The sequence below is a fragment of the Mus caroli genome, unplaced genomic scaffold (genome assembly GCF_978045245.1).
Source record: "Mus caroli unplaced genomic scaffold, Mus_caroli_1 scaffold_1, whole genome shotgun sequence".
NCBI classification, from domain to species: Eukaryota; Metazoa; Chordata; class Mammalia; order Rodentia; family Muridae; genus Mus; species Mus caroli.
In genome coordinates, this window is record NW_028227256.1 from 81,336,090 (window position 1) to 81,347,631 (window position 11,542).

At 46.1% G+C, this 11,542-nt stretch overlaps 1 protein-coding gene across 2 annotated transcripts in view; it reads right to left on the reverse strand.

The window, feature by feature from the left end:
- The window catches only part of Pid1 (phosphotyrosine interaction domain containing 1), a 298,268-nt gene that overhangs the window by 227,517 nt on the left and 59,209 nt on the right, over positions 1-11,542 (reverse strand). The window contains exon 1 of one of the 2 annotated variants that reach the window (XM_021159725.3): positions 5,305-5,595. The exons of the other annotated variant lie outside the window; for it this stretch is intronic. Within the exon in view, the coding sequence (XP_021015384.1) occupies positions 5,305-5,334 (30 nt within the window). The 5' untranslated portion in view covers positions 5,335-5,595. Of the gene's footprint in view, positions 1-5,304; positions 5,596-11,542 lie in introns of those variants that run through there. 2 annotated transcript variants of the gene reach the window in all.

The following is an 11,542-nucleotide window of genomic DNA, read 5'->3' on the forward strand; positions in this document are numbered from 1 at the left end:
GGGCTGCAGGGTGACTCCACCTGAGTCTCCTCCAGGGCTAAGGGACAGGGCAGAAAGGAGTCAGTGTCCAGGAAAAGGAGGGAAGAGATAATTCAGAACATCAAACAACATGCAAAGGTTGCCCAATGCTGGAATGTAAACCAGAAAGGTCAACAAGAAGCGGTCATTAGGCAACAGGGAACCAGGGGGGCAGGGAGTCTCCCAATACCTGTGTTTCGCAAATCACTTAGTGGGGATTTTGCTGACAAGCTTGGAGAAAGTCAATGATATTAAAATAGCACCTCAATTCTGGGAGAGGGGAAGGCAGCAGTTAATGACCACTCCAGCTTTGTGCTTTGCAATAAGAGGTGCAAAAATTGCAAAATTTAAGGGGGATTTGATGGGAAGGCGGGGCCTCGGAGAAGGGGCTTCTTATTTGAAGCCTAAGCTCTGGATCCTCCCAGCCTTTTTTCATCCCCCTTGCCTATGTCTTACAGGACTCAGGCAGACTGTCCAGGTAACTGAGTTTGACTTAAAGCCTCCAGTTCAGATAAATACGATGTGCTCCATTGGAAAAGCATCTCAAAGGAAAATAGGGGATTCCAGCCATCATGAGCCCGATTAGATTATTTCTCTCAAAGACTTGAGTCATCATACTTTAGGGGACCCTGAATCAACACCAACAACCACATTTCTGCAATAGGAAATGTGAAAGTGGCCCAGGCTGGAGTATAGGCTGATACTCAAGGTACTTGAAAGCTGGAGCAGGAGGATCACAAATCTGGGGCTAGCCTGGGTTACAGAGTGAATTCAAAGTCAGAGTAGACAACTCAATTCTCTGACCTCTCATTTTTTTATCTATAAAATGGGAATAAAAATGGCTATGGGAAATAAATGATCCAGATAATTCCTATAAAATTCAATGTCATGCCGCATAGAGAGAACACACACTGGACAAATAGGCTGCTATCCCCCCTCACTCTCGTCTGTGTTCCTGCTGTCAATTTGGTTGGCCTGGCAAACTGTCCAGCTGCCCAAGCCTTCAGTCTGCCTGATGAGCCAGGTCTAACGTTTCCAGCCGCTGTGATAGAGGGCTTGTCAGTATTGCTTCTCGGGGGACAAGGGAAACCGCCATGATAACAGAGAAATCAATCTGGAACAATCCAGTCAGCATCAGGAAAAGAGACAGCAGGCACGGCAGAGCAGGGCAGGCACAAGACAGTTCTGAGGAACAATGTACTCTTTCCCCTCTCTAAATCACTCAAGCAACATTTTAATGGAAAACTTTGGCCACAGTTTAGATCGGAAATGCCCCCCCACAGGCTCATGTATTTGGTTGCTTGATCCCCAACTAGTGACTCCATTGTGAGAGGTGTGGCCTAGCTGGAAGAGGCAGGCCATTGAGCAGTGAGTCTGGACCCCTCCTCCCATCCTCTCCCTGTTTGCTGACTCTCTGAGGTATGAAAGGTAGAGAATTCCAACAGCCTGGTTCCCCACTATGGAGCGAGCTGAGCCCACACACCTTCTCTAACATGGTGGACAGTATTCCCTCAAACCATGAACCAAGCAAAACCCTCCATTAAGTTGCTTCTGTCAGTTATGGTATCAAAGCACCAGCAATGGTCTCTAATACAAATTTCAACCTCTTGATCAGCCAGAAGTTTAACCGGAGACCAAAAGTAAAGTCTGGTGGCCATGCCTTTCTCTCTGTGCTTTCTTATTTTATCCACAGCACAAGCATTGGCTAAAATGGGACTAAAGACACAAATCTTAAGCAAAAAAAACCCACATGTATGGATAAACACGGAAAGAGTGTCATCTGCCAGAAATGATTAGGCTGAAACCTTTGCGGAGCATCTAATGTAAAGGTGCTTTATACACAGCCACAGACGTTTCTAGAACTTATCTGTCAGGCGTCATTTTGAGCAAGTTCCTCTCAATCCTTGGAATGTACCCACCCCTAAGTGTGGGCTTCTTTTCTCTTGACAGTCTTGTTTGAATCACCAGCCTTCCTCTCCTCTGAGGACTTACATGTCAGTTGTAACTCATGATTACAATGCTCTTGCCTATTACGTTTGGGAAGCAATCATTAAATCCACTGGAAAACCCAGGCAGATTTTGAAGTATCAAAGCTGAAGTAATACCTCTATTTGAAAAAAAAAAAAAAAAAAAAAAACTAAGACTTAGCCTTTTCTACTGAAAGAAACCCCTCTACTTGTCTGAAAAGAGCCTGCCTCAAATAGCCTCTTTAAAAGTCTATAACACTTGTCTCTACAAGAAAAATAAAGTCAACTCTGCAGAAGAGAAGGTGAAATTCATATTTACATTTAGCAAAACCAGGATGGCCATTGACGTCTCCGTGTCCCTTTTGATCCCATTATATGTGTAATGGCAGAAGTGCCCAGGAAAGAACTTGAGTGAAACACAGCAGTTTTAACATTCAAGGGAGCAGATGAAGTGGCCACAATTCTTGTGACTGAATGAGAAATTACCCAGCTCAGTCCTCCCCAGGGGAACAGGTCCATTTGCCTGGACTGGATTTGGGTCAAAGAACTAAATTTCAGAAAATAGCAGTAGCATTTGTTGTGTTGTTGTTGTTGTTGTTTTGCTAGCAAGTAGATAATAATGATAATAATTCAGTCTGATGAAAGGCTCCCTAGGCTCCTGAACCCTCGCTGCATTCACTGAAAAGACAGTCAGAGGGTGAACGTCTGGGCTCAGGGAAGTTGGGCCACATTCCCAGACCCTCAGAGCTTTCCAGTGGGAAGTGATAAAAATCAAGTAAGAAAAGATGCTGTTGTCTGCTCCTGTGCCTCTTCTGTGTCTAGGTGTTTATACAACTAATGGATGGCCTGGTCCTGTTGGGAAGTTCAGAAAATGCTTCCTTGAAGTATTTCCTGTGCTCTGGCTCCTCTCAAAATGTTTGTATTGAAAATCAGTGAGGGGAAAAATGAGGTGAGCGTATAGAACAAGGTTGAAGAAATCTGTGAACAGAGAACGAGGTTTAAGCATTGCTAAAAAGCAGGGCTCACTAGTAACTTCCCCACCCAATACCACTCCCATTGTTCTGTTCACACCCTTATATTTGGGCACAGAAACACATCAGAACCAGAAGCCAGTATATCTATATGATTGTACCTTGAGATCCACAGTGGGGTATGGAAACCATCTCAGACAGTAAAGGCACTACAGAGATAACCATTTGACAGAGATACCGAGGCACACAGCATCAGTAACCTATTACAAGCAGCCCTCTCACCAACTTAACCTCAAGAGCTTCCTCTCACAGAAGCAAACCCGTATAAACTATACGTCTTTAAGAAGAATCCAGGAGCCATTTGGGGAAAAGCCATGAGCAGGAAGAGCACGCTCCCAGTTTGGCTTGCTTTTAGGAGTCTCAAGACTTGAGACTGATTTTTAAATTTGGAGCCAGGCAGTGGTACTGACTGTAGGTATGCACCTGCATCGGAGACTGGCTGTTATACTGTGATAGCCCTGTTTTTACTACGGCTTTGCAAAAGCCTAAAATCCAGGCTCTTTGAACATGACCCCTTGAAATAAAGCAAACTCATAGCATGCCCAAACTAAGATGCTCACAACCAAATACATGTGCATGTTTTCCAGAAGGTCAAGGAAACATGTCAATCAAGGAATAATATCCACAGGGGATTAACGCCGGACTACTTGCCTGCCAAGGGCCATGTGCTGCAGAGCTGAGGGGCATGGAATGGGCCAGGAAGAATAATTCTAACAGATGAAAATCTACAAATATTTCACAGGAGTCCAGACAATACACACCACCTTCAGGGCCTGTGACCACATCCCTAAAAGGGCTTCCAAAACCCACTCGCAGCACTTGGATGGCGACCACCAACTCTGCTCACTCGTTCTGATTCTCTAGAATCGAATGCAGGCCTTGAATCAAGAGAGAAATTCGAATGCACCACTTACATCTGATACCACTTATAAAATACACTCAGATTACCTTGTGCCAGCTGCCCCAAGGGTACTCAGATGGTCTCTTAATAAACTAGAGAGGGGGTCAGGAGACTGGGCACCATGTCTTCATCTCCAAAGCTAGCCAAGGGGTTGATTTAATCTGTTTGAGACCTGCAGGAATTGGCCTGGAATCCAGGTCTCTCTATAAGTGGGAACATGCTATCCCTAAGCTGCAGCCCTGGAGACCACTGGGAAGGGCTTTTTTTGTGAGGTGAGGGCAATCTGGTTCTATGAAATGTAATGCCCCCTGCAGGCTAACACTGTGGATAAAGGCTGGGAGGCAGAGTTGGCTTTGCTGAGCATTTGAGGGGGCTGTCTGTGTTGGGAGCTTGGAATGCTCTTTGAGAAACCTCCCAAGTCAGCCAGGATCCTGGCCTCTCTAACCTAAGTCTCCAGACAACGCTCAGCCTCCAATACTTTTTACCACTTAAACACTTCTTCAAAGTTTACTACACAACAGTGTAGCCCTGAGTCTGCCAAAAGTCTAGCTGCAGGATTTAGAGAAAGGCTGCTGTCCCCCTGGAGAGTATTTGTGAGCAAACGGTAGTCATCAAACCTGTAGTTATCAAACCTTCCAGCCAGGGCTGTCCCAAGGACCAAAGTGTCTCGGAATGAGTCCTAACTGCAGAAACTCCCCTCTTTCTGGTGTTAAAAGACCCTGTGACACGTCAGGGGACAGCAATGAAAAACTTTTAGTGAGATGAGCCGGGACACAATCATTCCTGGCTGAAATTTACTTTTGCCTTTCAAATATCTGCAGAAGCTTGGATTTAGGGGACATGAAGAGGAGAGAGTGCCAATGAAATAGGGGAAAAAGAAAATACGTCGCATACCACGACCAAGCCAAACCAAGCCTGACATTTCCAAATTATATTGGCAAATGCATGCTTTCACAAATCATTTGTTCTGTCTTTTCCTAGAGACAAAAAGAAGGGGGGGGGATCTGAATTCAAATATCCTAGCCCCAGACCAGTAAATTATGTCAGTGAGATGCAATCTTTAATGTTGTTCAGAAAGTCTAATGTTATTTATATCAACACGCGCACCAACACCAACACCTTCAGGACAAAAGTTGTAAGGCTGGAGACAGCCCCCTAATGAATTTCGTCTTCCTTTGACCCTGGATGGGTTTCCGAGCTCTGGGCTGAGCACACAAGCATCCAGTTCCCATAGATGAATTTTACAGGATTGTGGAGATGAGGGGTCTTAGGGAGGGGAAAAATGGGGGTGTAAATCCCTGAAAATGAGCCAAAACATCACCTTGGCTACTTCAACCCAGCACCTCCTCTTCCAGGCTGGCCCCGGGGCCTCTCCGGTGTCCCTTACCTGCAGACGCTCAGTAGCCGGCTGCCACATCTTCCAGCCGTGGGGTTTTGGCAGAGAAGACGCTGGCGAGACTCTGTGGGTTGCGCCCGGAAGGAGAGGGAGCTGCGGTCCCGCTGTCACATCTGGGGTCAGCGTCTGCAGGCTGAGCGTCCTGGCGCCGGCCTCAGCCCGGTGGGCGCAAGGGCTGAGAGCGGGACGAGGCGGCGCTCCGCTGCCGGCAACTTGTGGGCTCCGCTCCGGCCGCCAGTCGGTGCGCAGCTCAGACGATTGCGCAGCTCCGCCCGGGCCCCAGCGCCGCGGCCGCTCCCTCCTCCCCCCGCCGCCGCCCGGACCTGCGCGGTCTGAGCATGCCCGGGCGGGCTTCTGCCCGGGGGTGGGGGTGGGGGGGGACCGGCGCCCGGGGCTGTGGGTCTGTACCCCTCAGACCCTGGCGTCCTGCAAACCCTGAAGAGGCTAGAAGCTGACCAAGCCCCTAAGTTGGTACCGGATCTGGGAGAAGGCTCAAAGTGGCCCGGGGAGAAAGGGCCTGGTAGAAAGATAGTGCTGCCCCTCCCGGGGTTCATTCAGTGAGAGTCTCTGAATCACTTGGGACATGCTTGGGAGAGCTTCGATCCCTTGGGTTAACTGAGGGATCGCTCCACCTGCTTCACCAAGTTCTGGAGATACACTGGTGCTCAGTAAAGGACAAGAACACACCCCTCTGCTGAGCTTATATTACATGAGGGAGATGGTGATGGAGGAAAGACCTGCTGGTAGTAAATGTTGGGAAGAAAAGCAAAAGAGCTGGTGTATAGAGAAAAGCATAGGAGTACAATCTTAAGACACAAAGCCATTGGGAGGCATTGGCATGCGCGGGACTCTGTGCAGGATATAGGGTCTGGAGAGCCTTAAGAGAGAGGGCACATAGCTCACCAACAAGCATCTTCCAGATCTTCCAGATATTAACGGGACTCTGAGAACCCATAGGGCCACCATACCGACCTCCCAGGTCTGGAGGTACCCAGGCTAGTGCTAACCTTCAGAAAGCACCTGTGTAAGCCTGTTCCCATCCTCTAGGCCCTTCTGCGGTGATAAAAGTGACTATCCCTAGAGTGTCAGGGATACAAATGAGGTATTTTGAATTTGGGTCACTTGTCCAAATCACAAGGCCAGAGACTGGCTTCAACAATGCACATGGATGGTATGAAGGAGGAAGTTCTTGACCAAGGATATGTCACAGGAAGCAAACCCATCTAAGACAGGGGCTCTGGGGGAGCTTGACAGAGTTGGATTGGAAACCTGGGTCGCAGAACTGAAGGAAGAGGGTGGGACAGATGTGTGGAAGACTTTAGGAGGCAAAACAAATACAGAGAGGGGCGAAGGGAGAACATGGACCCAAACTACTGCCAGGCAAGGTCCAGAGCTCAACCGGGCTGGTAGGAAAGCATTATGAGACCTCGCACAGCCCGTGCAAAATCAATGTCAGCCCTGGCCTGGGACAAGCCGGTCCTCGTCCTCGTCCTTGTCCTCGTCCTTCATAGGTGGAGTGCTGTCCACAAAACAAAGTACTCCAGAGTCTACTCCTCAACTGGGCAGAAGCCCATTTCCCAAGGTACACATTGCCACAGGAGGAGCACAGTGGATATTCACAACCAATGTTCCAGGCCTTTGGATCTTTAAGTTGCTGTGATTCATATTCTCTCTCTCTCTCTCTCTCTCTCTCTCTCTCTCTCTCTCTCTCTCTCTCTCTCTCTCTCTCTCTCTCTTAAATCCAGGACTTCTGGACAATGGTAAGGCCACAGGGATGACACAAGCTGGTCTTTATCTCACCAGATATCCACAGGGCTCTCCTGCTAACTAGGACCTTTTCAGCCCTTTCTGGGTCCCAGATACATACTCTTGAAAAAAAAAAAAAAGAAAAGAAAATTCACCCTGTATAGAAACATACCTTCCAGCTTTGCTGATATGGTCCCTGCCACTTTCAGATAAGATTCCCCCCCTTCCCCTTTTCCTAACAACTAGTTCCCCTGTGTACTTTAACGCCTTAAAAAATTCCTGATGCAATATGTCTTCCCTGTCTCCTACTTCTCTTTAATCACATCCCCAAATTGAAAGAGATGCACTTCATTTAATAAAATCTAGCAACTCCAAACGTACACATGAAACCCCTCAGGCAGCTAAAATAGGAATCTTCAGTTGCCAAGGATGTCTTCAGACAAGCTTTGAAACCATCCTTAGCTGCAGATACTTTCATAGGAGGAGAAAAAAAGGATTTTGTTTTAAATAGCAGCGGGATGAGATAACAGCCTAAATTCAAATCGCATTAGAGCATTAAATCCCGTCTTCTCGCCTCCCCGAATGTAATTAATTGTTATGACTCAGTTAATACAGCCTCTAGTTGTGAGCACGGTGCTATTTAAAGAAAAGGAGGCTTCGCTTTCAGCTCAGGGTAGATTGCTTGCAGTCACCACCAGGTCCCACTCTGTGAAGCAGAGGATGCATTTGGACCCAAATCACTTGTCCCGACTTCCCCTAGGCAGTAAATAGAAAAGTAGGTGACTCGGAAGAGAGGCCAGGCATTGGGGGATGCCTCCCACTCTTAGGTTTTCCAAGTGTTCCCATTCAGGAGGAACCTGCAGTAGAGGGTGAATGAAATAGAGCCATCTACTGGTCAGAGTTGGGATGTGCATGTAGGTCCCTCCCAGCAAGGCCCTACTTCTAAGGGATATCTGTGTGGTCATTCAGAAAATGCTCTTTTAAGGGGCAAACAGTTGTGTTCTTGGCAAGGAACCATTCCTGGATTACACAAAAAGGGTTTGGTTGCTGTGAATTAAAACATCAGACACATATAAGTACGTGCCTAATTCCATGTATTTAATCACTGCCAACTATCCAAGCAGGTCAAATCATGTTAATAAATACAAGTTCAAGGAAAATCACGAAGGGGGAAGAGACATATGTGATCCATAAAATCGTTACAAACCTCTTCAGCGATTTTATTAAACCGGATTTTATCTAATTCAGAGTCTTAAGCCCTTATCTAAGCAAGCAAAATGTTCACAGCAGGATAATGGTAAGCAAATTTTGGTCCAACATACCAAAAATGCATTAATTAAAATGCCATGCAGTCACTAAAACCATGACAGTGAAGTATGGAAGTGGAAGGTATTTAGGATACAATTATCTTTTCAAAGTGGGCTAAATAAAATGTGCAAGTTAAATGCATTTGTAGAAATACATGTGAATCACCATAAACATTAGAAATAAGCTAGGGCAAGGGGAAGTCCCGAGCTGAATCCCGACTTCCTAACTGTCCATCCAAAGTGAGTCATTTGCCTTGCAGAGACGCAGATGGCGCATCTGCAAAAGAGTAATAATATTACCCAATACTTAGGATTATAATTTATAATCTGCCCAGCCACGGTAGACATGCAGAAAATATCAGTTTGTGTCCCTATCACAGTTCTATCCTTCATTTGTAACTAGAGTGATAAGATTCTCATGAACTATCCCATGTGTCCTGGGGTTATTTCCACCTGAAATATTTGTAGATTTCATTCTTCCATTTAGTTTATCAAATAAAAACAACAAGCCATATAAAAGCTAACTTACAGTTCTAATTTAAGCAGATGGCCAGTGAAATCTACTATGGTAGTCTATTTAGCAGAGCAAGCCTAAGAAAGTCTTTATTGGGGCTTTGCTGATCTTATTTCCGAGTTACTAAAATAGCTTTAGATAGTCAAACTTTAAAAATCAGAACATTCAGGGGCTGGAGAGATGCCTCAGCAGTTAAGAGCACTCGCTGCTTTCCCTGAGGACCCGAGTTCAGTTCCCAGCACCTACATCTGATGGCTGGCAACTGCCTGTAACTTTAGCTCCAAAGAATCTGACACCTTCTCTGGTCTTCTTAGATATGGGAGCATACAGAGGCCATACACTCACATAAACACACACATATATATACATACATAAAAATAAATCTTAAAAGATTAATAAGATTTATTAAACCATTAAAACCTCCCTGTAGTGACAGAGCTTTTATTCCCACATTAGTGCAAGGTGTTTATTAAAATTGTATGGTGGTCTTTTCTTCCTTTAAAAGGAAACATTCGTTGTTCATCTTTTGTACTTGGTAAAAATTAAGGACTAGTTCATATGTATGCTGTAACACATGATTCCATTCTTCTCTCATCAGCCTTAATCATGTGACAATTTCCAAAGATGACTGACGATCACTCTCTTCCCAGAGGGCAAAGCTAAGGTCTCTGTTGTTTGCTGCTGTGGAAGCCACACTAGCTGGCAACCAAAATTCTGGGGATTTTTCTGCCTTACCTTCTACCTCTTTGTAGGCATGAACTGGGATCACAGACACATGGGCTACTATGCCCAACTTCTCATGAGTTTTGGAGGAGCCATACTGACTGTCAATCTTTTCATAAGATGCAATCAGCCCACCCTCCTTCTGCACTGCATGTGTGATCTAGTTGGCCATCTTAAACAGTGTCTATATGGGACGTCCAAACAGAGGCTTCAAAGACCTGAAAGCCCTGCTCTCACCTATTGGAACCCACAACTATATTGTAAGGAAGCCAAGACAAGCCATTTTACAATGGGAACCACAGTGGGAGGCCAGGCCAAAAGGGACCATTCACACCCAAACATGTACAAGCTTGGTTTAGAGTACACAGCTCGAGCTCTTAGAAGAGCCACAAGAGTGACCCCAGGCATGACAGCATTAGAATTACCCAGACCAAGTTATGGCTTAGAATAATGAGCAGGAAACTCAGAGATTCTTCAAGGCATCAGTGCTGGGGTTGTTTGTCAGTTAGTAAAAGACAAGTAATGGAGAAAGCATTGCCAACAAGAAACTTTCCTCTCATTCATCCCAACATTTCCCAGCAGTGAATAGAAACAGAAAAGGAGAGGAGTATTGGTAATTGGAGTCCACAGAGAAACTCTTTCCTTCTTGGTTCAGTTCTGCTCTCCTAATCCCCCTGCATCCACACTTCTAACCCAGTCTGTAGTCCAGAGGGTCAAACATCCAGGTCCCACCAGTTTAACTCCCCAGCTGACCTCTCCTAAGGAAGACAGAGAGTGAGCTGAGCCTGGGCCACAGAATGGCCAAGCAGAATTTTCTTTCTGGTATGAATTTCGGTGCATGTGGTGTTATCTGTTCCTTTATCTGTTGCCTTTCCCAGTGTCTCTGGACAAGAGCTCCATCTATGTTAGCCAGCCTCTCCATCAGGCAACAAAAAAAACACCTGAGAACTTGAAGAAAGACTTGTTTTGGTTCATGGTTTCTAAGCTTTCAGTCTGTGATCCCTGGCTCTGTTATTAGAGGCCAGAAGTAAGGTAAAACATTGTGGGAACAGGAGCCTGCAGGAGACTAGTGTGAGGTCCAAGCTCTGTGCCAAGAAAGGAAGAAGGTCGTGGGAGGCCAGAGAGGTTGCAATGAAATCAAGAAGCCTTAGTAAAAGCATACTTTATTCACTCAACATGAAGGATGTTAGGCAGGCAGCTGCCATCAGGCACCCAGGCAAATGCTGGCACATACGGGCTACCCACAGTTAGGCACAGGTACATACAGACTAGCCACAGGCCTGCAAAGGTAAAGAAGACTAAAACCTCAAAGCCATGTATATACAAAGTCACACAAAAATGGCACTCTGCCAAAATAGTCATGCAGTAGATTGCATCGCTGTTTGCTTTGGGGTCCCCTGGACACCTTGTGTTAGCCAGACCCCTTTCTGGATCTCCTTCTCAATGCCATGTTGTCTAAACAGATTCTGGCTCCATGGCTCTCTGTTTCCTACCAAGAGACAGCTCACCTCATGCAAGCAGCATGCAAATTGAGAGACAGAAATGGGCAGGAGACGGATATACCTTGCAAAGGCAAGCACAAAGCCACCCAATTCTGCCAATCAGACCCCAGCAACTACTACCTGACTCCTTATCAATGGATTCATCTACAGAGAAAATCAGGACCTTTGAGTCAGTTACTTCTCTTTTTTTTAATTAGGTATTTTCTTCATTTACATTTCCAGTGCTATCCCAAAAGTCCCCCATACTCTCCCCCCCCACTCCCCTACCCACCCACTCCCACTTCTTGGCCCTGGAGTTCCCCTGTACTGAGGCATATAAAGTTTGCATGTCCAATGGGCCTCTCTTTCCACTGATGGCCTACTAGGCTATCTTCTGATACATATGCAGCTAGAGACACAAGCTCCAGGGGGTACTGGTTAGTTCATATTGTTGTTCC